Source organism: Camelus ferus, chromosome 16 (genome assembly GCF_009834535.1).
Source record: "Camelus ferus isolate YT-003-E chromosome 16, BCGSAC_Cfer_1.0, whole genome shotgun sequence".
NCBI lineage: Eukaryota > Metazoa > Chordata > Mammalia > Artiodactyla > Camelidae > Camelus > Camelus ferus.
The window spans coordinates 17,036,068-17,063,785 of record NC_045711.1 but is presented as its reverse complement, the minus strand read 5'-3'; the positions used below and the strand labels follow the sequence as shown (position 1 = coordinate 17,063,785).

The following is a 27,718-nucleotide window of genomic DNA, read 5'->3' as shown; positions in this document are numbered from 1 at the left end:
CTGGTTCTGTGTGGCGATGCTGTGAGAGATTACCTGTGTAATGTGCGAGCTCTTTAAAATGATGTTGTGGATTAAACATGAAGCTTCCCTGCACGCACAGAACACAGTGCAAACTGTGTTATACACAGACAGTGCAGGTCATCTTTGCAGACTCCTCTGGGAGGGGAGGGGAGGCAGGGGGAGGCACCGAGGACTGGGGGGCCTCCTTGCTCTCACACAGGCTGGCACTCTCAGCGAGCGTGGCCTTGGCATCCCAGGTTTCGGGCACACCCAAAGCCGTTCCACCTGGTGCTCCGCGTGCTGCAGGGCCTCGTGGGATCACGGCGTTCCAGCAAGTACACAGGGCTGGGCGCTGTCTCTTTAAACAGTGGAGGCTGAGCTGCTCTCAGGCCACCATGACACATCCCAGCCTTGGACCAGCCCCTGCATAAACTGGATGGGCGCCTGGTCTGGTTCCAGTTACGGGGAGCACCACCAGGGAGCATCTCGGGGAGCCTGGCTGGAGGCAGTGGGGCTAGATTCGCCAGCTGCTGGTCTCTCAGCTGCCCTGCCCTGGGGGGGCTTATCTCCGCATTCCTCACGTCTGACTGCAAAGAAAGCCGCGTAGAGGAAGGGGTTACACTGCTTGGCCTGGTGAGTTGTGTTGGCAGACCATGCCTCTGGAGTGCGTGTGTTTTTGCTTTACAGAGAGCTGCCCAACCCCACCCCCTGCAAGCCACAAATGGAGAGGACTGCAGGGGAGACTGCGCGCATGTCGGACTTGACCAGAGAGTCAGAGGAGTTCTCAAATCCTTGGTTAAGAGCTGGACAGATACTCTGGCTGGGGAGGCGAGAAGGGCCATTAGGAAGTGTCTAGAAACCCCAGTACATCCAGAGTTGCAGGGAAAAAGGAGACCAGCTGTGCCTTCCAGCTCCGCGTACACACTGGGCAGGTGACCAGAGATTGATAAGCAGGTTAGGGAGAGAAGCTTCCACCTGTAGCAGAGCTCTGGCTGGGCCCCGGGTGTGGCTGAGCTGATGAGACTGCACTGGGTGGGATCCCGTCAGCTGCCACTGGGGGCTGAGCTGGCAGGAGGCAGGCGAGAGGCAGTGAGGTGCCCAGCTGACGGGGACTGGTGGATTCGGGTGTCCGGAAGCTCGCAGTGTGGTGTGACCCGGTTATTGACTAAAATATTGGGTTCAACAGAAACGAAGAATTGAGCTGCACCTTACAACATGTGCACTTTTCTAAATATATACACTTCATTCAGAAGTCTAGTTGGAAAAGAGAGAAAGGAAGTTCTGAGTTAGATATGCTAATATTTATAAAGTGCTTAGAACAGTCCATGGCGTCCGGGTACATGGTGATCACATCCATGTCGGTTAAATACATAGAAAGTCTGAACGGCGTGAAGGGAGACAATGATTCCCAAGGCAAACCTGGCCCTGAAAATGACCCAGGAGGAGAGAGGTCACTTCCATTTCTTCAGTTAGTCCTCTGTCTACATGCATGCTTTCACTCTGTGGGATTTATAAGCAATTTTAGTTCAGGGGGTCAGGCTTGCCTTGAAGGGTTGTTGTGAGGATTAAGTGTGAAATAATAATAGTAATAGTGACAATTTACTGGGTTCTGATCCTTTATTTTGCTCCAGACACAATGCTAATTGCTTCACACACTGTCTCCTTTAATGAACACAACCCTTTAAAGTGGGCATTCTTAGTCCTGTTTGAGGATGAGAAAACCAAAGTTCCCCAAACGTCAGCTAAGTGCCCGAAGCCACCACTCTGAGTGAGCCAGCTTATCAGGTTGGTCTGAGCCCAGAGCCAAAGCACCTGACCATGGGGCCACACGACCCCTCACCGACCACACCTGCGTCCTGCTAAGGTGCCTGCCATGCAACAGGCAGTGAGCAAAAACTTTACAAGTATTCTTCTTTTTAATGTAAGAATTTTAAAAAGGCCATCGTTTGAAGAATTTTTCAAATTATTTTTACTTAAAGGTAAGAACATACAACGAGCTACGATAAGCAGCTGCTTTGAAAGAGTAAAATGAGTAGAATGGCGTGGTTTGCGTCACTGAGAGCGATGAGGCTTGGTGACACACATGCTAGCAGGTGGAGGTGTCTCCTGTGCGAACCGCTGCGTTAGCATCACCTGCCGGCTCCCGGTCCTGCAGCCAGGCCCCCAGAGCGGCTTGATTGGGCGCACCTGCCCTGCGCCCGGAAGGGCTATCCTCTCTCCCCGTGACCCTGGGCGGGCCGCGTTCAGGCGGCTATGAATCAGCTGATTTCTCTGGCTGCTCTTCCCCCACCTCAAATGGCCAACTCCCCACCAGTGGCGGCCTGGGACGTCAGCCGAGGCTGGGCACCCAGCCAGGCAAACGCGCCTCGAGCATTCCCAGTTGTGTCCGGATTTGCCTAGGCTAGGAGGAGGCCGACCCCAGGGCGCGCTGTCTTGCTGTGGGCAAGCCTCTCCCTCCTTCCGCCCCCAACTCTCACCCAAGCAGGCCCGCTAGATCGGTCCCGGGAATCCCAGGCACCCGGCGCCCGGCCTAGGCGCACACGGGACGGCGCGGGCGGCGGCGGTGCCGGTGCGCCCTGCTGGGATGCCAGGGCAGGCCAGGTGCGCCAGGACCCGGGAGGAGGGATGCCTGCCAGCGCTGAAGTGCCACCTCCCCACTAACAGTGGGAGGGGAATCCAGGCTGGGTCCCCGCGTAGGCACGGTCCGAATGCGTGCGCCCCGAAGCCCGGCGTCCGGCACCCGCGGGGGCGACCTCTGGCGGGCTTTTCCCACGTGGGCGGAGGGGGCGGAGGGCCCAATATATCGGTCAACTCTTGGTCTCCAAGAACTCGGCAGAGCCAGGGGAAGCGGAGGTGAGAAAGCTCAGCGGCCTCCTAGTTTCGAGTAAAAGCCGCAGCAGTTTTGCAGTCATCGACTTTCTCCTGGGGCGCAGTTAAGGCCGAATAACTGTCTCCTACCCTCCCTCCCTCCCCACTGCCCTCTCCCCTCCCCGCGTCCCGCCCCCTGCACACGCTGACCCAGGGACACACCCTACTGCAGCGACGCAGACAGGGCGTAGTTCCCGTTAAAGGGGAACGCCGGGAGCCTCCCTCTGGCCCCTCGCTTCGCGCGCGCAGCACCACAGCGCAGCTGTCTTTGCGGACGCCAGCAGCCGAGCGAACGCACCGAGTCTGTGCCAGAGGCCATTCTGAGGATCTCTGGGGATCGGGGACAGCTATCCCTTTGGGACGTAAGTGCGTTGGTAGGGAAAGCAGAGGAGGTGGGCATCTTCCTTCGGCGACGCCAGAATGCGCGCGGAGCAGGCTCGCTCTTCAGGCTGGCGCGGTCCCCGAGCTTTCCGTCCCGAGGGCGGGCAGACCCCTGCCTGTCTCGCGTCGCTCCTCTGGGGCCTGGAGGGATACCGTGTGGCGTGCCTGATGGTCTGTGAACCGCGAGGGGCGCGGGTGGTGGTGTCCGGATGTGGGGCAGGGGCGGAGCACTTTTCGCCTCCCTGGAGAGGCGCCTACTCGGAGACTCTTTGGCAAAGCAGTCCCTGCGGTGGACATCTCGGGGGTACTGGATCCCTGTGGCCCCCCCCCCCCCCCCCGACTTCTAGCCATATACCCGGTCACCTCTCTCTTAGCCCCGCTCGGCGTTAGGATCACTGGATTTAATTTAAACCTGCTGGGAGACATCAGAAAACCGGGCTTATTTCTCCCTGCACGGTCCACGTTTTTTTTTTTTTTGAATGTGTTGCTTAAGGAGAGGAACGGAGGAGCCTGCGATTGGGTACTTTTAAAACTGTTACTGAAACGTTGTCTCTGGCCCAAGACCCCCCCCCCCCCCCCACGCAGCTTGTCCTCACAAATATGAAAGCCCGCTCTCAGGTCAGCGGGGTCTTCAGTCCCTAAAGTCTGTAAAATGTGGGGCGAGGACCGCACAATCGCGGCTAGATGTCGCGCCGGCTCCGACCGGCCGTATTTCTTCTGGAACTCCACCCATCACCTCCGCCCCCCCTTCCCAACGGACCGCTGCTCTCCCCCACCCAGGCTCCTGGGCCTCTGTCCCGGGAGCGCAGCCGCCCGGCCCGCAGGCCTTCCCGGAGAAGCGCGCGGCGGGCAGTGCGCGCCGGTCCGAGCAGTTCTCCCCCGCCGCTCTTTCCTCTCCACGCTTCCCCGCCCTGCGCCGCCTCCCCGGGACCGCGAGGGTCCATGCCAAGCTGTGCTGGGGCCGGACGGCTTCCCTGCGCTGGCAGAACTGGGTGGAAACTGGGATCCTAACGGAACGCGGAGCGCTCTGGGCGCTGGGACCCCGGCTCCCCGCCTCGCGCTCTCACTCTCGGCGCGCCGCCGGTGTCCCCGGGCCCCTCGCAGACATCTGGGCGCCTCCTCCCCCCTCCCCCCACTGCCCCGGGGAACGCGTGCTCTCCCGCTTCTGCCCCCTTCCCCACATCGGGCTGCCCTCGGAGCGCCCGGTGGGTGGAGGCGTGCGGCGGCCCCTGCTCCTCCCTCTGGAAAACCCTCTCCTGGGGTGACCGAGACATGCGTAGTGCGTACCACTTGTTTTGTTCCAAAAGCAAAATTTGTTCCGTCGCGGGCGGGCCGGGCGGACTGCGGGGCGGGGATGCGACGGTCGGCTGCTGCCCTCTCCCGGTGGCCGCCGGGCGGGGCGGGCGGGCGGGCGGGCGCGGCGCCAGGCCCGGGCATTCCGAGCGCAGGACCCTCCCTGCGCGCGCCTCCCTCCCCCGCTCGCCCGCTCGCGCTGGCCAGTTCGCTCGGCCTCACGTCCAGTTCGGCTCTCTCCCGCCAGGCAGAAACTCCGCTGAGCACAGCTTGCCGCCAGAATGCTCCTCCTCCTGCTCGGTATCATCGTCCTCCACGTGGCGGTGCTGGTGCTGCTGTTCGTCTCCACGATCGTCAGCGTGAGTGTCCGGCGGGCGGCGGGCGGGCGGCGGGCGGCCGGGGCGCGCAGGGCTCACCCCGAGTTCGGCCTGCGCGCGGCGACTCCAGCCGTACCCCTCCTCTCCAGGACTCTGCCGTTATTTGCAGACAACGCATCTCAGACACCGAAGGGCGTTTTGCAGTTTCTGGCAATCCGCCCCCTTTCCAGTTGTTTTGAGCAATCCAGAGCAGACTCAGGGGTAGGAAGGAAGCCAGCGATGGGCTAGGTTAGCTGCGCAGGCCGCTCTTGCCGCCAGAGATTGCAGTGCAGGCCCGGGGGCTCCCACCTTCATGTGATAAACTTGGTTAGCATTGTTCTCGCTGCAGGTTCGTTGAGGAAGGAAGTAGAGTATTGATGAAGGTTTCTTTTCTCCAAATATCGTAGAGCAGAGGCGCGGCTGAGTTCATCAGACAGCCTTTAGGGCCTGGCATCGGGAAGGTAGCAGTGGCTTTTCCTTAAGGGGTCTCGCTCCGACATCCGCTTGATGACGTGGACATGACACCTTCTTAGGTGTCACCTCCTCCTGGGGATAACCTGTCTTACAGAACCATCAGACACCAAGCTCATGGGGTTCTAAGCTTATTTTCTTGGAGAGGAGCACAGACCAGGCAGTCACGTGACTGTGACCCTGACTTCTTACTAGAAGGCAAGTTCCAGGCGTGATATTCTGGCCTGTTTCGAAGGCTGAGAATAATTAAGTTGGGGATTTGTGAGTTGGTTCATCACTGACCATCATCTTTCCAACATCTTAATTGTGCCTTAGGCCAATCTCTCATCAGGTTGAGGTGAATTATAAGTAAGGAAATGGGCTCAGAGAGGTGTTGGCTTTGGGAAGGACACCCAGAAGTTGAGGAGGAGAGATGGCTTGGATGCGGATGTCCTGGGATTAAGTCTGTGGCTTTCTCCCGTGGTGCACACCTCCGCACGTAGCATCTTATGCGTATGTGGCACTTTTCCATTGACAAAGTGCTTTTCACTGGCAAAACCCTAGTTCTCTCTTCAACACAAAGTCTGGGCCAGATAGCCTCCTCTGCCTTTTATCCGGCATGGCTGTGGCCCCGGCTGGGCAGCCCTGGGCAGGGCAGTGGCAGGCCCCGTGGACGCGTTGGTGAGGATGCTCTTCGCCTTCTTTTGGTCTGCTCCCTCCCCCTTTCCTTCACTCCTCACCACCTCCCCTGATTTTCCTCTTCTGGTTCTTTCTAGCAATGGATGGTGGGCAACGGACACTCGACCGACCTCTGGCAAAACTGTACCACTTCCCCCTTAGGCAACGTCCAGCACTGTTTCATGTCATCGGCCAACGGTGAGACTGGGTTTTTCTTTTTTTTTTTGAAGCCTTTTTCTCAAGCTCATCCTTTTCTGTCTGTGACATGTTTCTCTGTCCAGACCTGGAAGCACTTGTCCTCGGAAGATACCAGCTGGGAAGTTGTGGCCAGGCTAGGGTGGATTGTCAGGGGGGCTGGGAGTCCAAGACAGAAGGAAGGGGGCAGTGGCTCCACTGGCTCCACCGGGTCCTGGGGATCGGTGTACGTTCTCTTTACCTAGAGAGAACCCCTAGACACCCCTCTGCCCCATCACTTAGTGTAAGGCTTCATGTGAGCAAAGAAATGTGGACACAGATAAGCAATGATGGTGCAAAACCTTCGGCTAGCATCTTTGGTTTGGTGGTAGCGATATCCAGGAGTGTCCTCCTGGTGCAGCGATGGAGAGGCTGTCCCAAGAACAGATGGGCCAGCGTTTGTTCCCCAGTTACAAGGCTGCCTTTCTAGGTCTTGGGCCTCGGTGATGTTACTAGCATCAAAACCTTCGCGTGCTTCCTCATGGCAAGACGGAGCCCTGGAGCTATTTGCAAAACCCTAAGCTGAGCCCCGTAGGATCCTTCGTCCAGTAGATTACATTTCTTCTCTGTCCTGGGCATCTTTGCGTGTGGCTTCCTGGAACCGAGGCTTTCTTGGATTCAAGTTAAGGGGTGAATTGGCAGTGAAAGCACACACTTACCTACTTCAAGTGCCCAGAGAGAAGGAGGGCTCAGCCTGGTGTCTTTGGAAATTGGAGAGGCAGAGATGAATAGGATGCATTCTTTTTGGTGGCTGGTTGGTTTCTGACAGCCACGTGGACCCTGGAAAGGGTCGAGGACACAGTGGGCCAAACTCTGCACGACCTCATGTTCCGAAGTACCTGCCCTCAGCCTGGAGAGGGAAGTAGCTATAGATCTGACAGAGCTTTCCTGACATCCTGGGTTGAAAGTCCAATAAAGGGCAGGTTTCCATGTGGCTGCAGCTACTCCTAGATCAAGTATTTCTGTTGAAGATGCCACCTCCAATGAGAGAAGGCAGTTCAGATATAGCTCAGCAAAGCAGGCAGTACAGTGGCCGTCAGTTCCGGCTTTGCACGGTGCTCCCACGGACTCCACCCCTGGCGGTACCCAGGCTGTCAGGGCAGCATCACCAACCGAAGGTCTCCAACCTCAGTCCGAAGAGGAACTGCTAGAACTGGTGCTGCTGATACGGGGAGGGCGGCCGAGGAGCAGAAGACCCTGTTTGATGTTTTCGCTTTCCTGGGGGGAAGAGGAAAAGACCCCAGGCATTACTGAAGGGAGCAGTCCTTTGAGTGAGTGAGGGGTCTTGAATTAAAACCATCCTGGATGTTGCATGGTGAGCTGACAGCCAGGTAAATGAAGCATGCTGGAGGACCTGCGCATGTGGCGATAGCACTGCTGGGGCCCGGGCCACAGCACCCGGTGTCTCCCGGTGGGGGGTTTGGCTGAAGGTCCCTGAAGACTCATGATGGGCGGCTCCCTACTCGCGACTGACACCTGGTGGCCAGGCGTGGTGACTGAGCCCGAAAGGGCCGGCTTTCCCAGAGACCCCGTGGTGTCCACCGGCACCTTTCCCGAGTGGCATTTGTCCACGTGGGGTTGGCAGAGGATGACTCCTCGGCCCGGAAGGGGCAGTTCTGGCAGGCGTGTTCCAGCCCGGCTGGGTTCCAACAGAAGGGAGTGGGCAGAGGAACAGTTACCTAAATTGTGCTCAGACGTCTGCAGGCAGGACGGCAACATTTGCCTGTTACTGACCTGCGTTTTCTGCGTCTCGCGCGGTCGGGAGTGTCTGTTACTCCTCTCAGAGCGGCAGCAGGGTTATTTCAGGCGGGAGACATCCTGCCCCTCGGCTATGTGCAGGTTCACCTCCCTGGGTTCCTTGGCGATGGCTTTGGGGTAGTCACCGCGGGTCTTCATCCAAGTCCACGTGGGTGCTTTCCTGGGGATCCCAGGGCGGTCTTCTCCTGCACACCTGCCTCGGCTCTCCCAGGAAGGGCATTCTGAGGAAATCTGGGCAAGCTGGGCCTGTCTGCCCTTGGACTTATTCTAAGTTAGAGGTTTCCATTTATGTTTCCTCGGTGGTCAGTGTCTCTGCTCTCATCTTCCTGCTGGATTAGCATGTGTTACAGCCTCAGCTCTGACGGGGTAAAGTCTCTGGACCTCCTTTGCCTTTTCTTTGCCTTTTAACAGTTTCTGTGCCAAACAATAGGTGGGAAAAATACATAATTAAAAAGAGTAAGACTGCTTGGACGAATTTACTCTGTCAGTTGTAAACCACTCACCTTGGTCTGTGTTTGCTCTTAGAATGTTTCAAACATATGTTTTATGTAAGCAGTCGAAGGTAACTTATTACTGACACTGATTTTTGAGGACTACATGAAGTGTGTCACATGACAACCTGGTGGTTTATGTGATGTACGGTTTCTTCGGAAGGGGACTGTTCTGCAGGCATGGGGCAGGGAAGCTGCACCTCTCGGAGCCATTCACTTTCTTCCTGTGGGAACCATGTGTCTTGCCTCGTTACCCTCATGACAGTCAAACTCTACGTTATGGAGCTGGAAGGAGACACACCAGATCTTCCCCTCAAGCTCCCGCTTGCTCTTAGAGTAGTTTTAGATTTTCTGCTAAATGCCCTCAATTCTGCCTGCTTTCCCAGTTTCTAAATTTATTTACATACTTTCTGGCGCCATCCTGATCCTGGCTGCAGGTAGACGTGAAAGAGACTTAAAGGGGAAATATTTATCATGACCTTGTTTTTGTTTTTGTTTTTTTAAACTGAAGTTTAGTCAGTTACAATGTGTCAGTTTCTGGTGTGCAGCACAATGCCCCAGTCATGCATATACATATGTATTTGTTTTCATATTCTTTTTTATTAAAGGTTATTACAAGATATTGCATATAGTTCTCTATGCTATACAGAAGAAATTTGTTTTTTATCTATTTTTGTATATAGTCATTAACCTTTGCAAATCTCAGACTCCCAAATTTATCCCTTCCCATCCCCTTTCCCCAGTAACAATAAGATTGTTTACTGTGTCTGCGAGTCTGTTTCTGTTTGTAGATGAGTTCATTAGTGTTCTGTTTTTCATTCCACATATGAATGATAGCATATGGTATTTTTCTTTCTCTCTCTGGCTTACTTCACTTAGAATGACGATCTCTAGGTCCATCCATGTTGCTGCAAATGGCATTACTTCATTCTTTTGTATGGCTGAGTAGTATTCCATTGTATAAATATATCACATCTTCTTTAGCTATTCATCTGTCAGTGGACATTTAGGTTGTTTCCATGTCTTGGCTACTGTACATAGTGCTGCTGTGAACACTGAGGTGCATGTATCTTTTCAATTTAGAGTTCCCTCTATAGATACATGCCCAGGAGAGGGACTGCTAGATCGTATGGTAAGCATGACCTTGTTTTGAATGCCTCTCGGCCCAGGGTGCATAAGGCCTTGGGAAGCATGGACCTTGTCCCCGATGGTCCTGAGCTCTGTGCGGAGTCAGAAGACAAGTGCAGAGGGCTGAATCATTGTGAAGGCAGATGCCCAAGAAGTGGGGGCGGGCAGGCAGCGCCAGAGTTCAGGGGAGGAAGTGGAGGGGAAGTCTCACAGTGGGAGGTGGGATCCGAGCCAGTCCTCCAAAGCATGGGCGGGGTCTAAATAAGTAGAGGCCAGGAGGGGCTGCCCCCCGTCAAGGCAATGATGCGACCAAAGCGTGGGGAAGGCAGCGCAGGGGCGGGTTAGGCCAGTCGGCTGAGGTCCCGGGTGGGATTACGGTTGACTGCATGTAACAGAACATCTTCAAGTGGTAGTGGCTTAAATAAGACAGTTTCTTTCTCTCTCTTTCAAACGAAGTGTGGGAGTAGGCAGTCTGAGGTGGACACGGCAGTTTGATGACCTTGTCAGAGACCCAAGCGCTTTCTGGCTCATTGCTTTGCCGTCTTTTGGATTTGGTCTTCATCCTTATGGACCAAAAGGCTGATGGAGCTCCAGCCATTTCATCCATGCTTCAAGCAATAGGGTAGAGAAAGGAGAAGGAGAAGAATGCGTCCCACTCCCTTTTAATGAAATGTCTCCAGTTAGACCACACACAGCAGTTTCTATCTTTTACTGGAAGTTGGTCTCTGAGCCACACCTAGTGACAAGGGAGGCTGAGAATGCAGTCATTTGGCTTCGCAGGAAGCATGGCTTCTCAATTCATAGAAATTTAGCGGCAAGCACCTCCCTCCCAGGAAGCCTGGCTTGAGGCACTTCTCTTCAAGGCTCGGACCACCCCTCCATACCCAGTCCTGTTCTTCTAGAGTAGGCCTGCTGTGTCCTGCTGGGCTCCAGAGCAGAGTTTAATTACTTTAGGATTCTCCAAACATGCCATCTCTGCCGTACCCCGGGCTTCCCCCGCATCACAGGGGCCCGTGCCGGAAACGGTGTGACTTCCCTCTCTTTCTCTCCACCTCCCCGGTCATTAATGAAGCCTTCCTGTGTCATGATGTCTCTTGAATCCTTGTTTCCTTCCAGCCCAGACCTCTCCCCTGAACTTCAGACCAACGTATCCAGCTGCTCACTAGATCGTTCCTCCGCGGTGTCGCAGAGGCAGCCAGCCCCAAACCCATCAGTCTTCGTCCTCCTCCACCAAATCTACCTCTTTGCTGATTTCTAGTGTTTTAGTGAACGCTGCCCCACCGTCCAGTGAGCGTAACGCTCAGATTCTGCCCTGATGTGTTTCCTTTTCTCCCTTCTCAGAATCCTCCTAGGTCCCACCGGCCACTTGTCATCCCCACTCCCGCTGCCACAGCCTGCAGGTACTCATCAGGGCCACTGCAGGAGCCCCCAACCCCTGATCTTTCTCTGTTCCTCGTAACTCCTTTTTCATATTGAATCCAGGGTGCTATTTTCAAAATACAGATCTAATCTTATTACTCTCAATTTAAAACCTTTCTGAGGTCCCTTGCTGCCAAGAGTCAGCCACACAGGCATCGGGGGCAGGTTCCAGACCGAGGGACTGTAAAGGACGAGAGGACAGGATCTCTGGGGCGAGAAGGAGGCTGGCAGAGCTGAGGAACAGAGGCCAGGCAGTGGGAACAGAGGGTGCAAGGCACAGAGCGACAGGCTGGCCCGTGGGACCTCCCAGACCCCAGGAAGCAGTTTGGTGCCAGTGGACCCGTTTCGAATCTTCACGATTTCGTTTAGACCTGCTCTGTCTTAGATGCGCGTCTCAGCTGTCTTTTCCCAAGGTGAGGTCACGGTCCTGAGCATGTAGGCATCTTACTGGTGGAGACACCCCCGCACACTTTCGGGGGTTATCTGGGACGGGGGGTTCTTACCACTCACGTGGGGGTTTTCTTTTCCTCTGCTGCCTTGCTCTGCGTCCTCCCGAGATCCTTTATTTTCACAATCAGAAAATAGCTATCAAGGCTTGCTCGCGTTCGGAAGCAAGTCTGAGTAACAAACAAGTCCTGTCTGCCTTGATTCAGAAAGGGACGTCTCAGGGTGTGGCCGGCGGGGTCGCGTCCACACAAGCAGACATCCCTCCAGAGACGGGCGAGGCCAATTCCTGGAGCCTTGGTTTTCAAACTAGTAAGATCTGAGCCTCTCTGGCGGGGATCTGGGGGTGGGGAGGCGGCCAGGCCTCCCCCCAAGTCCTGACGGTGCCTGTCTCCCCAAGGCATCCCAGCACGGGGGGGTTTAAAAATCTCCTGATCCAGAAGCTTCAGCAAAACATTTGCCTTGTGATGATAATGCTTTTTGTTTTGAATTCTCCAAATCATCCAGACACGACATCTGAGCACACACAAGATTCCTCTCCCTCTGTCACCCGCATGGACCCAGGGTGTGGCAGAAAGGGTCAGAGTGCCCCCGTCAGGCCACCGGAGCTGGCAGGGCACGGCCCTGGCCTTGCCGGGCCCCCACCTTCAGAGCATCACACTGAGGCCGGGCCCAGGCCGGTCTGTCTTCAGGAGAACCCGCCTCCCAGTCCCCACTTACAGCGTCCTCTCTTGTCCCAGAAGAGGCAGACTTCTTCATCCCGAGGTGTTAGGAACATAAAATGCACCCTTTCCGGAAGCATTTTCATTATCACAGAGGAGGTCCTTCAACACGAAAGCCTGAAGGAAGAAACCGGGCCTCCTCCAGCCTGTCCCCAGAGAGCCCCTGGCACCCCTGGTGTAACAGGCTGGCTGTGCACGTGCCCCCCACCCCCTGCCCCAGTGACACCGGGCACGTCTGCTCTGCGCAGCGTGGGCTGGAGCCAAGCAAATGACCCTCGGTGCCCTTCCTCCCCATTCTAAACAGCTGCGGTGGCAGCGACCTCACGGCCAGCAGTAGGTCGTGGGGAGCGGAGACCAAGGCTTCTGACTGAAAATTAGGAAGAAAGAATCTCGCCCATCCCAGGAGGCCCCCAGCTTGAGCCCTCGGTGGTCCCCTGTGTCTGCGTCCTCTGTGACCCCACATGTATTTTGTTCATCCATTGGGTGGCGTGGTTATTTCGGCAGGGACATCAAACCACTTCCTCGTCTGTGGCTCAGCTTTTGGTCAGAACTGAGAAAACCCGGGAGGCCCCCTGCACTTACGGGCTTATGTTTTGCCACTTAGAATCTCTGCGGCTCCCCGGGCCAGCCCACAGGCTCCGCGTGTTAATGGCTCTCTTGATCTCACAGGCCCTCGTGGGGATGCGGAAGCGCTGGCGGGCGAGGGGGCCACAGGGCCAGGGCGTGGCGTCCTGAGGCTGATGTCTCGACCCCTGGGGTCTCTCACCCGATGCCAGCGTCCAGGAGTTAATTCAAAATGCTTGTCCAAACCTGTGTCTGCACCTTATGGCCCTTGAAGCCCAGTCTCTGCATTTTTTTTTGTTTTGTTTTTTTAATGTAAATTGCATTCCCAGGATTTTAGCAGAGCTGAGAAGGCACCGCGTGTAGTTCGGGAGTGGGCGGCCTGAAGGTGTGGACGGGGGTTTCTGGTGCCCAAGAAAAGGATGCCCGGCATGAAGTCTTCTGAGTACGTGGTCATCAACACATACGTAGACTCCAGCCTCGGAAGGGAACTGGGAGGCCATGAGGGCCGCCTGCCTCCCCACCCCTCTAGCTTCAGAGCCCTCCACAACATGCCCACTGTGTGCTCATCCTGCCGGTGATGGGGAGCTCACTACCTTTCAAGAGAGCCTCTTCCATTTTCAAAGAGCCAACAGCGTGGTCCATGCATCCATCCTTCAAATATACGGAGCACATCCTACCAGGCAGGCAGCAGAGCAAGAAGGACCCGTCTCTGTCCTGGTGGATGGAGCTGTTAGTTGCTAGGGGAGGGGGGAGATGGAGGAGAGACAAGGAGTGAGTAATTGTGGGCGGAGTGCCCAGCAGGAGACAGATAGAGAGATAGAAGAGAAAGTCACTGCTGGGAAGGAAGCAGCTGGTCACGGAAGGCCTCTTCCTGCCAGCATCATGTGGACTGAGGCTTAAAAGACAGGAGGGACCAGTCACATGACGAACCGCAGGAAGAAAATTCCAGGAGGTGGTGGAAGGGCCAGGGCCCTGAGGCAGGAAGAGTTTGGGGTGTCATTCTGATGTCCCAGCTGCAGGCATGGGCCCCTTCCTGCCCCTCTGTTGCTGGCTTGGTGGTCTGGCTTGGCAGGTGGATGACAAAGGATGCGGGACCCCTCTCTCTGCCATCTGGTCCTCCCTCCCCCGTCCCTGTCTTCTGTGGATTCCAACCCTAAAGACAGGCAGTAGGATCATTTAATTCGTTAGATTTCAAACACACTATTGACCTTCTCAGCACCTGCAGGGTGGTAGGGAGACCCCAGTGGATGTTCACTGGGAGTTCCCTGCTTTTCTGCACTGGGTCTGCCTCTAATAAGCTGGGAACCTGGGGCAGCCGCCCTGGCTGCCTAATAGGGTAAACATGGGAGTCAGCGACCATCACCTCACATGGTCCTGGGGCCTCGGTGCACTCAGGCATCACTGTGACGTGGCCGGACCCCTCTGAGCTGGGCCTTGGGAATCGGGAAGAAATTCACTAGGCGTGGGGAGGAGACGAGAGGAGGGCCGTGGTTTGCTGTGATGAGTGGGGTGGGGGCTCCACGTCCATGATATTTAGGAATATTATATTTTAGGAATGCAGAGGAGAGGGGGCCTCTGATTGTTTTTACATGGAAAATGCCTTTTCAGCCCAAACATCTTGAAAATAGCCCAGTTGTCCCCTCACCCCCCGTATGATCTCTGTTAACGCAGCTTGTGATCAGGCAGCTTGTACTAAAACGCTCCTTTTCTTCTCCGCTGTCGTTTTCTGCGGCCAAACCCAGCACTGCCAACTGGCCTGTTTTTAACAACAACCATAAGAAGGCTTCTCTGATAAATCAATTCGAAAAACACCGAGATTTAAAAGTTACGCAGGCTAATTTTTTTCTTTTTTTAATGGCAAGACTTCTGAAAGCCTTCAGCGCTTCCTTGGACACGGCCGTGTCCAAGGAGGGAGGTTAATATACTTGAACGTGGAACCCACACCCTCTGGTTTTCTGTTTCATCAGCTGGTGGGGTATGTCTTCCAGCAATTCTTGGGCAAACGTGGCCCAACCTGCTCATCCTGTGCCAGAGTTTTCCAACCAGGGCACAGAGAAAGCCTGAAATAGCTTCATCTTTGCCGTGAGCTCAGAGCCCCAGTGACCGTGTTCTTCTCCCTATTCAATCCTAAGGGCTGGCTGGAATCAGACTGTTGGTATCAAACCACATATAGAGATTAGACTCTGGTTCCTGTGCCCACCAGGAAGCCTCTTAATTAGGAGAGAAGTTGGCTGAACGATGCTGTCAGCGCCTTGAAGCTTGTTCCACTAGTTGTTGGCTGTAGGTTTTGCTCCGGTCGAAACACCCACCACGATTGTGAGCTGAAAGGGCCCTCCGCACGGCCTTCCTCACCCTTGGTTGCTCCCGGCCGGGGTCTGTGGGCTGAGAGCCCCGTGGAGCTGTCCCCTCTCACCGGATCATCCTGCCTGGGTCACAGGCCAAGTCAGCCCCAGCCCTGGGCCTGATTTCAAAGCTCCCAGCTGGGCTGGGTGGGAAGAAGCTGGAGCCCGGGGTGAGGACCCACGCGGGCCCGGCACAGGCTCCCACGGCTGGCCGAAGCATCCCGGCAGAGGCCCTGTGGTCCGGGTGGGGGCCGCTCCCGCCAGGTCAGCCGTCTCCGGGATGACATTCACCCTGAGAAGGAAGGGAAGTGGCAATTTGTGGGCTGGCAGTGGACTGAGAGGCTCGAGGGTGGGGATCCAGGCCTTGTGGGTCACGTGCTTTTGAAAACAGCCCAGCGTTAGGCAGATGGGCGGGATCCAACCCCCGCAGTCAGGACTGACCCCCAGGGCCTCTTTCCTCGTGGCTTGGCCTCCCCAGTTTCTGTGCTGACTCCTGCCACAGTCCTCCCATTCACTTTCTGGAAAACCTGTTCTTTTCAGAGTCCGAGGAGAGCTCTTCTGAACTGCCCGAGGGGCCTGGTGGCTCCAGGCTGGGAGGGAAGGGTGCAGGGGGATGCAGACCGAGGGACTGAGCATGGAAGCATTCCATCCCTTCTGAGCCCCAGCTCACCCGCTTGTCGGCCCTGGGCTAAGAATACAGCTGAGGGGGCAGCTGCATTTCCTCCATTGCTTAGCTGTCCTGCGGCAGGAATCCGACCATCTGCTGGGGGAGCGGTTCTGCTGGAGGCCACGGCCCGGCCCACGCCAGAAAGCTGTCAGCAGCCCGGCGCTCTTGTCTGAACCTGCAGGCCTGCCGGCAGCTTCAGGGCTTTCGTCCCCGTGCCCAGCACCAAGTTCGGAGACGAAAGCACTGGCCCTGGGGGTTCCACACGACGTCCCTGGGCATCTGCCTGGGGGCCGGGCCCCGAGCGAGGCCTGGGGGAGGAGAGCGGTGCTGGGCTGGTCAGGGCCTGCTGATGGCTGTGAGCTTAGAGTTTGGGAGGAAAGAGTGTCGCTGCCCCGGGCTTGGGTGGAAGTTCAGATTTGCCACTTGGGATGCTGGCCTCACATCCAGTTCAGGTCTGTGTGAAACAGGACTGCAGCGACAGGCTTTTCCCTGAGTCATGGGTCTCTCCGCTCTAATAATTGTTCTCTGTACATCGGTTTTTTTGGGCTATCGCAGAGGTTGGCAGACTCTAGCCTGCAGGTCCAATCTGGCCACCGCCTGACTTTGTAAAGACGCTTTTATTAGGCGGCCAGGTCACACTCATTCATCTGCGTATGCACTAAAGCCGATTTTGTGCTAAGATGGCAAATTTGAGTAGTTACCACGGAGACCTGTAAGATCCGCAGGGGCTCAACTAGTTACAGTCTAACTCTTCACAGATAAGCGGCCAACCTCTGTGCTGAGGATGCTGCATGAACTGATGTCAAATTAAAGTCTTTATTTGAGTGCTGGTTGGTGCCCTCCAACATGGCTTATGTGGACATGGTGGTCCCTATTCCTCGATGTGGCCCAGATGGAGAGGCCCCCACCCTGGAATCCGGCCTGGGACAGCCTGTGAATCCTTATTTGCATGCCCTCAGCTCCAGCCTTTCAATGGGTTTTTTTGTATTGTCCTTTAACAGAGCTTTTATACCAACTCTTTTGTTCGGTCGTTACAATGATCCTGTGGGATCATTAGTCCCTCCTGTTAGAGAAGAGGGATTGGAGGCCAAAAAGATGCAAGTTAAGCAGGTGGTACCCAGGCCTGTTCTAATGGAGCGCATGAGCCGAGCGTGGCTGGGGGCACAGCCGGTAGGTTTGATGGTCAGTGCTGTCAATATCGTTCCTTTGAAGAACGTTTTACTTCTTATTTTGAAGTCCTCATCCAGGGAATACTATTAAAAATTTCCAAATTTATTTTGGCTCATTTATTTTGAATTTCTGCTTATTGTTTGCCTTTGGTGGTATCTACATGGCTGCTTTCTTTGAGATTTGTTGAGATTTTTTTTTTGCTGCCTCCTGCATAGTTTGTGAGACTGTCCCATTTGTGTCTGAAAGTAATCCGTAGTCTTTGTTACACGGACATACGTTTTCTATACATCTGTTAAACTGAATCGGTTAATCCTGTGATATAAATCATCTATCTTGTAACCATATTTTTGATCTACTTGATTTATCTGTGCCCAGAGAGGTGTGCTGAAGTCTTCCATTATGATTGTAGCTTTCTTGATTTCTTCTCATATTTCAATTATTTTTTGCTTTATATTTTTTCCAGGCCATGTTATTACATGCATACAAGTTTATGACTTTTATTTCTTCATGGCCAAGTAGGTCTTTCCTCGCTATGAAATATCCCTCTTTGGCCATTTTCATCTTTTTCAATTTGAACTCTGTTTTGTCTGACACTGTGATTACTGTGCTTGCTTTCTTGTTAATACTTGTCTGGTGCCTTTTTTAAAATGTTTGGATTTTCAACTGTTATTTGTTTTAGGTGTATCTCTTGTATCAGACCACAGATAAGAACCATGTAATTCATATGAAGTTCCACATCTTATGATGAGTGTCGTGAATCCATTCACAAATATTGTGATTGATGGTGTGGCTGGACTTTCATCATCTATGTGTTATTTTTGTGCTTAGGGTTGAAAGCTTTCTTCTTCAACTTTGTATCCCCAGAGCCCACCAGAGGGTTTGGCTCAAGATAGTAGGTGTTCAGGCAATGCCCACTGAAGAAAAGCTGCCTTGATCCCCTAATTCTGATCTGATTTGAAGAACAACTTATCGCAAAATAACTCAGTTGTAATGAGGTTGGCACTACAGTTCAAATTACTGGTAAGGAAGTTTCTAGAATGACTTAATTACATTATTAAATTGTTAAGACTTTTCCTATTCATGTAGATTTAACATGTACGATTTTGAGTTTTCTCTAAATATGAGGTCTGGTAGAAGTTTTCCTGTTGTTAGTGATGAGTCTTCAGGAAAAGATCCCAAAATCGGAGAAGGAAGTCCAGGATGTCACCTGCGCCCACTGTGCGCCTTCTGAGGCTGTGCCTTGAAGGACATTCCCCAGCAAGACAGAATTGCTGTTTTGGTTCTAGATTTGGGGCTCAGATTTCTTTGTTTCTAGCTTCACCTACCAGAAAGCTGGATAACTGGTCTATGAAAAAAATAGTATTATGGCAATATTAGCTTTGTTGCAGACGTCTCCTCCTGTAGAACCATTGTGCTGGCTAAAGACAAGCAGATTCAATTAGAGAGATAGAAAGATGAAGTCAGGATGGCTCAGTGCCCATTAGACATTTTCTTGCCTTAATTGACAAGGAAGTCGCAAAGATAAAAGAAGCGCGTGGTTTGTCACAGTGGAGAGAACACTAGACTAGAACCAAGAGCCTCCCGGCTTTGGCTGTGCCAGTGGGACTCATCCAAGCGTCTCTGGAAGTCTCTTAGTACCAAGGGGCTGGGTAGTTGGTGTCTCAGACTTTTTCCAACTCTAAAATGCTTGCAGTCTGTGTCTGGAAAATTCTTCTGAGAAACTCTAGTCACAGTCCACCAAACGAGCAGCCTTAAAATTTTGCCATGAGCTAGTGGTAACTCACACCAGGTTCCTCTTTGTGAATTATTGAGGATAACCCGTCTGGCTCTCACAGCTTTGTGTGCTGTGTTTATTTAAGCACTGGTGTGTGTTTCTCTAAGCCCCTGTGCGTCAGCCAGTTACTGAGCAGAGCGGGTAAAACCCTTGGTCTTCTGCAGTTGTGCTTTCTCATTTAGGGCAGCATTCACCCCAGTGATTCCCTGGTACTTGGAAGAAAAGACACAGGTGACAGGTTGGCGAGGCCACTGGAGGGGTCTCCCAGGAGGACACTGCAGGCTCCCCTCTCCAGTGCCAAACCCAGGTTGTTGCCTTTTGCTCGTTCCCTCCTGAAATGACAGTAATTTGCAGTGGATGGTGACCTACGTGACCTACAGAGTTCTCTTCCTTGCCTGAATTTCTGTTGGAAGCTTGGAGATTTGATCAAAGGCTCAGCCAAGACGAGGAAGTGTAACATGTGGTCCTATCGGGTGGTCGGATTGAGCACTAACTGCTCTGACTGGGACCACGATCAGCCGAGGAAGGACAGCATGGCCAAGCAAGACTTCACAGCTAAATAAAGCACACTCTTTCCACCAGCATTTTTTCCCAATTTTCTACAAAATTAGTTTTGGCTCCAATGCCGTTTCCTTCTCCCCGGCCATCCCCACGATCTCTCTATCTCCTTGGGGGAATGGTGACATTTTGAACAGTGGTTTGAAACTATTCTCAGAATACAGTGCCTTAGACAAACCCTTCAAACCCCCTGAGGGCAAGGAGGGGAGGCGGCGGGGCTCAGACCCGCTGGAACACGCGCGCGTATGTGTAAGTAGCGCATCTGGCTGAAAGGCTGGAAGAGAATTCAGTCTATTTTAACTTGAGTTTAACTCCGAGAGGTGGGGCTGCATATTTTCTTACAGCCTTTTAAAAAAATGTCCACAATTAAGAACATGTATTGATATCTTTTTTCTCCAAAGGAAACCAGGAAATAAAGGTGCCCTTTAAGAGCACCAAAGTGAGTCGTCTGAGTTCTGTTCACAAGAGGACTGTCGCTGCTGCCTAGGGGGGCTGTGGCCTTCAGCAGTCCTGGCGCCTGGGCCACGCCCCCAGGGGGCAGGCAGACCCCCTACCCGACCCTGGCCAGGGCTGGCTTTTCCTAACCCAGTGTCTCCTCCCCCCAGAATGGCTGCAGTCTGTCCAGGCCACCATGATCCTGTCCGTCATCTTCAGCGTTCTGTCTCTGTTCCTGTTCTTCTGCCAGCTCTTCACCCTCACCAAGGGGGGCCGCTTTTACATCACTGGGGTCTTCCAGATCCTTGCTGGTAAGTTGGAGACCACAGAGTCCATGTGGGGGCGGGGCTCTCCCAGGCTATGGGATGATTGGTTAGAAGGGCGTGGCTCCGGGTGACTGGCGTTCCTGAGTCCTCCCCCGGATGGATTTCATCCAGTACAGGTGTGTGTGTGTGTGTGTGTGTGTGTGTGTGTGTGTGTGTGTGTGTGTACATGCACCTTAGAAGCTGGGACTCTCCACATCTCCATGGAAGGAGGTGCAAAGGAAATAGGAAATAGGACTTAGTGGCTCTGGAAGGAGGGTCTCTAAACTGAAGCTCCAGTCTGGACACATAATCAGAGGGTATCAGTAGAGCAAAGGCAAGTCTTGAGGGTGGTTTCTGTAGATCACCTTACACCCTAGGAACCATCTCTACTTCAGCGTGGAAATGGCCCTGACATGCTGCCGAGGTTGCTCTCAGGTCCGTGTCTCCTCTGTCTACATGGTGATGGAGCCTCACTGACAAACTCTTACGCTCCTTTACTCCAGCTCCTGGAGTCCACCGGGCTCCGATTCCCTGGCATCTTCACTTTGGCACCCCCGTGTCACATGCTGTCAGTTCCAAACATGGAACCGTGACACAGGGTCTCCTTCACCTCCTTCCTGAACTGTCTTTGAGCTCCCCCTTTGCATGGGTTTTCCACACTCACCGTGTGCGGAGTCCTAGAAGTGATGTCTTCAAACTTCTGTCTTAGATTCTGGCCATTCTCACTTTGTTGCCTTCTGTCTGTTGACCCTCCAGTTGACTGAGTCAGCAGGTCCCTGGAGAGAAGTAGGGGGCAGATGTCCAAGCTAATAAATCACAAACTCCATACGTCCCAGAGTACATCTGGGGACTGTGAAGAGTTCTCGATTCTGGCCCCTGAGTGGGCCAGGGCATGGCATCTCTTGTTTGGTTTCCGTCCATGGTGCTGAAACACCACCCCGTGTTCAGGAGCAGTCATTGGAGGGCTGATAAAAGCTCACATGTCCGGATGGATGGAAGGATGGATGGATGGATGGATGGACGGACAGGCAGATACAATGGCTTACACATGGCTTTATGGCAAGGCCATTTTCTAGAAGCCAGAGAGCTGCCCTTTCCTGGAAAAAGGAAGTAAACTTGAGAGCCATTTCCCATCAAACACCTGAATACAACGTGTTGACATGCACAGCTTGGCATTTCCAAGTCAAATTGTGCTTTGCTGCTTGCACAGCTTGTATGATACCAGCCAAGCTTCTCGAGTGTTGCCAGCTTTGTTGAAGTCCGAATTCTGCAGGGAGATATCATTTCTGGCACATTAGGAGCAGTGGTCATCACTAACCCCATTTCCGGAAGTAAGGCAAGAGACTGGAAGGCATTCCTTTTTTGGCCCCCTGTCTGCACTTTGATATCAGTGGTGATCATCTCCACTGTATCCCTGACAGTGTCCTCAAGGGAAAGTGACAGAAACTCAGGAACCAGAAGTTTCATAAAATATTGACACGTGATGTAGACCAGCTTGTTATTTTACTGATAAATAAATGGAGCCTGGGAGAGGCTACACGAACACTCAGCTCTTGCAAGGACAGTGGGAAGCCTCCACTCCCTCCCATACCACATGGACTGAACATCAGTAGGTACTTCCTTGTATTTAGAGACTCAGAATCCACCAGAGTTTTTAAGGAACACAAAATCCAAGGCAGGAAGTCTGCTTTTTCTATGATCTTTCATGGAACCTGATTTACAGTGGAAGATCAATTTAGATTTGCACCATTCATTATTGCCAAGTCCCCAGACATCGGTGATGAATCAGAGTCTACGCTGTCAGGCTAAAACCATCTGACAGAGCGAAGTCATTGCTGAAGGGGCTTCTCAGAGCAGGAGAGCCTCATCTTTACTCTTCCCACTGAGATATTTTCACTTTAAATTCTCTAAAAATGTCTTTTTTAGCCAATGTCATTTTTGGTTAAAAAAAAACAAAGTCCAGAGCTAAGTACTTCTGTTCAGTCCAAACACCCTTAGGGATGGAGCTGTTTCTGATCTTCCAGAGTTGATTTGCTAATCCGGATTCACTTCACTGTTTTGACTCTCCTCCAAACTCGGTACAAGCCTTTTAGAAATCTGCTGTGAAAACCTCTGAACACAGAAGCACATGATTTGTTCTTGCGTTATCCTCCTCTTCAGATCCAGCATCTTATCTCTCATGAGGTCTAGTCTTCGGTTATCAGTTGGTCAGTTTAGCCGTCCCCATGTGAACAGGAAGTTACCCGAAGCTACAGCCAGAGTTTGTCACTGGTACGTCCTAAGGCTGTCCTGGGCTCACTACCTCTGGTCGGAATGACCCTGAGATCTATTCTTCTAGAAACCTCAGCTCTCTAGAATGCCTCTTTGAACTTGCTTTAGGGTCTTTCCACGGAGGTTGAGCACCAAGACTGGTCAGGGTCTTCCCTTAGAGATGTCCTAATGCTCAATGTCCAGCAACCCTAAACCGCCTTGGTCGTGTGTTTCCCAGTGCACGACCCTCTAAGGCTCCAGGGACAAGAGAGACAATTAGGTGAGGACTGTCGGGGATGTGGACTGGTGGCAGCCGAGAGGTGACAGCTCAACCACAAGGGACAAAGCAGAAAAGCGAAAACAAACAGAAAACTAAAAGAAGAGTAGAAAGTGGGGCGGGTGGGAGGAGGTGACCCTGCAGTCATGGGATGTGCCGTCTACAAGCAGCCGGCCGCCGTAGCTGGCTTCCATGAAGCGCAGATGCCATTTCCAACTCTGAAGCCCTTTGCGTGGAAGCCACCGGAATCTGAGTGTCCCGTGTGGCCGCTGCTGCTGGATTATCTGTGCAGAGCTGCCCTTCGGAGGGCCCAGCGTGCGGGGAAGGCAGTGAGCTGTGTGTGGGGCTCCGGGGGCCGACGACAGACCTGGGAGCTGTCTCTGCCTCGCACTGGATACAGCCCTGCTGGTTTGCAGTCTCATCCCTCTCCACGTCCTACTGTTCTCCCAGCCTCGCATTTAAGAGCCAGCTTTCCGTGATTACGTTCTTCTTAGGTTGGCTGCTTCCTGAAGACCGTGCGAGAGGCCCTTGGTCTAATTCAGTCTACACATCGGAATCAGCTTTTTACAAAAGGGGCGCTTTTCACAAAACCCCAGGGCTGGGGCTTTATCCCTGGAGAGTCTCAGTTAAGAGCTCTTGGGGTGGGGGAGCTGCGTCCTGGGTGACTCCTGTGCCTCCAGCGTTGAGAACCACCAGTGTCGCCACTGAATGGCCCCTGGTCCCTCCGTAAGGTCTTCTAGGACGATTCCCACCGATAGTCATTCATTTCATGAGTCTTCTGAACCCTTTTCTTAGGCAAGGGCCGTCCTGATCCTACATCTGGATTTTGGAGTCATTCTTGCTGTCAGGACCTGTGGCCAGACGGCCCTTACCCTGGCCGCAGCTGTTGGGTTCAGTTGCTCCAGATGGGGAAGCATTAAGAAATTCATGTTGATACAGACCGTGTTTCGACTGATTTAACTCCTTGCACCCAGCAACCAGTTCCGTGCACACCCCACAGGACGCCCTGAATGACGGCCTGGTTGGGTGACCGGATCCTTTGTTCCTTGGGCAGAATCAAACTCAGGCCTCCTGTGTAGTTACTATTTCTTGTGGTTTAGAGGCCCAGTGAGGGTGGTCGAAGGAGAGTCCTGAGTGACTCTCGCTTTTTCTGTTTGTGTTGTTCCCTTTGGTTTATACAGATGGACGTGGACGTAGGGCATTTGGAATTAAATCATTTGGAGGTGGAATTAAAAACCCAGGGCCCTCCCTCTTCTGAGGGGTTCAAAGACAGCTTAAGCTCAGACTACGTTTAGCAGCGCTGGCTCTGAGTGCATCATTCTGGATGCAGCCCTAGCCAGCCCCGGATCGCAATCTGATTCCTGAGGCTGCAGGGGTCGTGAAGAGGCTGAAAATGGAGACAGGGCCAGCGGCTCAGAGGCAGCTCTGTGTGGATCAGACAGCGAGCCAGGAGCCTGCAGGGGGCAGGCCTCCCAGGCCCTCCCTGCCCCACCTCACTGCCCGAAGGGTGAGGCAGGCGGAGGCAGAGGCCTCACTCATCACACCAGCACGAGCCAGACCGAATGCAGATAAGGGAGCGTGGAGAATTCCCTCCGTTTCTTCCCCTGCTTTTGGCCTCTTGGTGGCTCCCTTCCGGAGACTCTGGGCTCTGACTGCTCCCCTGTGGTCCCCACAGCAGGGGGCTCGGGGCCTGGGCATGGTCAGCGGCCTCCCTTACCTCCTCCACCGGGACCTTCGCAGCCGCACCTCAACCTCCTGGCTGCAGAGACAGAGTCCGGGAGGCCGGTCTGGCTTTTGGGGACTGTTGTGTGTCACCACCTGTCCTGCATGCCAGGGCACGCCTGTTGCTTTACCGACAGACGGCCTCGTAATGATATATCCCCTAAAACATCAGTCCCCCAACAGCAGTCATTACAAAATGTGCATCCAGCCTCTCGCTGGCCTTGAAAGGCAAGTGTAACTTCCTTTCCGTCTGGGAGTCTCCCAGGGCACAGGCTGCGTCATGAAGCCGTCGAGCGTTCAGTCCCTGAACTCGGGTGTCTTGCCTTTTCCCCTCCCTCTTGGTCACGGACAGAGTGTTTTCTCTTTGGCGTTTCCTCTTTGCCGGTGAAATCTGGGCGCAGCGGTCCGCACGGCTGCCTTGGCATCTGGGGGCTCTGCTTACCCCTTCCCTCTCCCTCAGCCCTGCCTCCCCTTTGAGAGCGCTTCCGCAGTAGGCAGGTCAGATGCAGCCCCGGAGACAACGAACGAGCACTGTGGAGAGAGGAGCCCAAGGTGAATAGCGTGAGTTTCCAGCAGGTGGAAGCTGCAGCCTGCCCCCTCACGACGATTCACCAGCCGTGCTCTCCCCGCGGACACAGGCACCTTGCTGTCTCCCGGGATTCCCGTCGGTAGCGGGTCCTGGAGCTGATCCCGCTGTCGTCCCGAGGCTGTTGTGTGGCTCTCTCGGCGGGGGCCGGTGGAGTTGGAGTTTTCTGTTTCTGGCTTGGAGAAGAACAGTCTTATCAGGGCAGTGAATGCTCCCACTTCTGCACTTTGTTTGAACAAAGTTGCAGTGTCCAGGAAAATAGCCCAAATAGCAGTGAGGTTAGAGGTAGGTGGTCCGGGCACTGGGGGCTTTGGAACCACAGGAATCCCACATGCTCACTGGACTTATAATAGAGTCACTCAGAGCCTGCCAAAGACCCTGTTTTTAGGAGGGAACAGAGCTGGCTTTGTGCTGCTCCAGGCAGGGGTGCTGACATCACTGGCCCCCTCCCTACAGGGGATGCTGACCGCCACCGTGGGCATGGACCGTCACGCTTGAACTTGCCTGCTTCGTGGGGCCCAAGGTGGAGGTTTTTCTTGTCCCTCCCACACCCGAGGCTGCATGGTGGACAAGGGTGGGGTGGCCTGATCTGCCTGCATATCTTTTGATACCCTTTTCCCCGTTTGGGCTTCAGACCCAACCTGGGGTCCCCGAGGATGGCTGAAAGAGACCAGGTGCTGGGCCGCTTGCTGGTGACCGTCCCCTCCCTCTGCCGCCTGCTCCCCGCGAGTGTCCTGTCTTTCTGCCTTGTGTCCCCTGCCCCCTCTCCCCTCCAGGGATTCCTCTGTCTGCCTAGTCCTGCCAGTAGTTGTTGCTTCTCCGTCTCTGAAGTTGCGATCCTGCTCCAGGGGTCAGCACGGCAGGGTTCTGCCCCTGTGCTCGCGGGGGGCCCAGTGCTTCTGAGATGCCTCTGCCCAGATGTGGGTGAAGGGTCAGCTCACCTGCCCTGGCTGCAGATAAGGTGGAGGGATTCACGGGTTTCCAGGGGCTCCCACACCCAGGCATCCTTGGAAAGAGACGGGTGAGTTTCTCTTGCCACCCGATTTCTCGCTGGCCCAGTCATGTCTACGGGGAATGGGTGACCGTTTGAGGCACAGAGGCAGAGAAGAGGATGAGGGACCTGGGCCGTGCCAGTTAGAAGCAGAGAGCAGATCGTTCCCTGTTCCTGTACCTTTGAGCCCCTCTGATCAGTTCAGGGTCGGGAGGAAGATTCTTGCCAGGGTTGGAGGTGCCCTTCCTCCCTGCTGCCCACGTCCTGCTCCGTAAGAAAGAGAGACGGGTGTCCGGAGTGTGTGCGCGCGTGTGTGCGCGTGTGTGCGGGCGCGCGAGGTGGGGTCGGGTCTGGGAGGAGGGCGCGGCGCGGCGGGGCGGGGCAGTGCCCGGGGTCCCCCGGTCCGGTCCGGTCCGGTCCGGTCCGGGCGGGGATGCTGAGGGGCCCCGCCCCCGGCCGGTCCCTCTCCTCCCCAGGTCTGTGCGTGATGAGCGCGGCGTCCATCTACACGGTGCGGCACCCGGACTGGCACGGCAGCTCGGGGGACTCCTACGGCTTCGCCTACATCCTGGCCTGGGTGGCCTTCCCACTCGCCCTGCTCAGCGGCGTCATCTACGTGATCCTGCGGAAGCGTGAATGAGGCGCCTGCGCCCGGCGGCGCGGCCGGGGCTCTGCGCGCGCGCGGAGAGGGAGGCGGCAGACCGGAAGCCAGGGGAGAAGAAGGAAAGGAAAAGGAAAAAAAGAGCTAGCCAAAAACCCAAACTCAAACCAAACCAAACAGAAAGCAGTCGGGCGGGGGGTGGTCGGTGTGGATTGAAGATGTATATAATATCGACGGTTTATAAAACCTATTTATAACACTTTTTACATATATGTACATAGTATTGTTTGCTTTACATGTTGACCATCAGCCTTGGGTTGAACCTTAAAGAAATAGCTAAGGAACTTGACATCCTAACCGTATAATCAGGCTCAGTTTTTTTTTTTTTTTTTCTGTTTTGTTTTGTTTTTCGTTTTTGTTTGGCCCAGAAATAAAAGAAGTCTGTCTCGCCCCCTTCCCTTTCAATCGAAGAAGATACATCCCTCCCACTCCACCCCCTTTAGGAAACCACAGCGCAGGGAGAAACGCCGAATGGCCCCAGAGCCCGCTCCCTGCGGTGACCCAGGGCGTGGCGCACAGAGCGCCCATCCCGTGCCTCCGTGTGCCACCTTGGTGCACGCGGCCAGACACCTCCCCCCCCACCCCCCGCCGCCCCAAACTGGAGTCCTCGGAGAACCATGGCTTGTGGCTTTGGGATACTTGCCCTTGAAGGTGGGGACGTGTCCCGGTCACGCGTCTAGTTGAGAAATCGGTGACAACAAACCTATGAAATGGTGCTATGTATTTACCATTCCTTACGATCACTAATCATCTAAACTCCTCACTGGAAATTCAATTAACAATTTTACAACATGAAGTCGGATGGAGACCCGAGTAATTCTGTGTAATATAAATGGTTTATAACTGCGTTTGTACCTAGCTAGGCTGCTATTATTACTATAATAAATAAAGAGCAAACCACAGGCTTTATCGTGCCCACCTTTTTCTTATGGTCGGAGCACCAGGACAAGCCTCTAGACCCCCTGGGGCGGTGGGTGCCCAGGGCGCGGCTGGGTCTAGACTGTCCTCTGCCTCCAAGGACTGTCTGGCAATGACTCGTACTGGCCACCAACTGTAGATGTATATACGGTGCCCTTCTGATGCTAAGACACCAGACCTTTTCTCTTTCTTTTTTTTTTTTTTGCTTCGCTTTTTCTGATTTTATACCAACTGTGTGGACTAAGATGCATTAAAATAAACATCAGAGTAACTCAC

General features: G+C 54.0%; 1 protein-coding gene across 2 annotated transcripts; it reads left to right on the top strand.

Annotated features, from left to right (window-relative positions):
- The first annotated feature begins 475 nt into the window (after positions 1–475).
- PMP22 (peripheral myelin protein 22) lies at positions 476–27,718 on the top strand. Of its 2 annotated transcripts, none has more exons than XM_032498841.1 (5): positions 476–633; positions 4,790–4,901; positions 6,125–6,224; positions 19,903–20,043; positions 26,340–27,718. In XM_032498841.1, exons 2-5 carry the CDS (start codon positions 4,824–4,826, stop codon positions 26,501–26,503), a joined length of 483 nt encoding a protein of 160 aa, XP_032354732.1. In that variant the 5' UTR covers positions 476–633; positions 4,790–4,823; the 3' UTR covers positions 26,504–27,718. The 2 variants fall into 2 exon arrangements, with proteins under 2 accessions (XP_032354732.1, XP_032354730.1); XM_032498839.1 differs by lacking the exon at positions 476–633 and adding an exon at positions 3,054–3,230.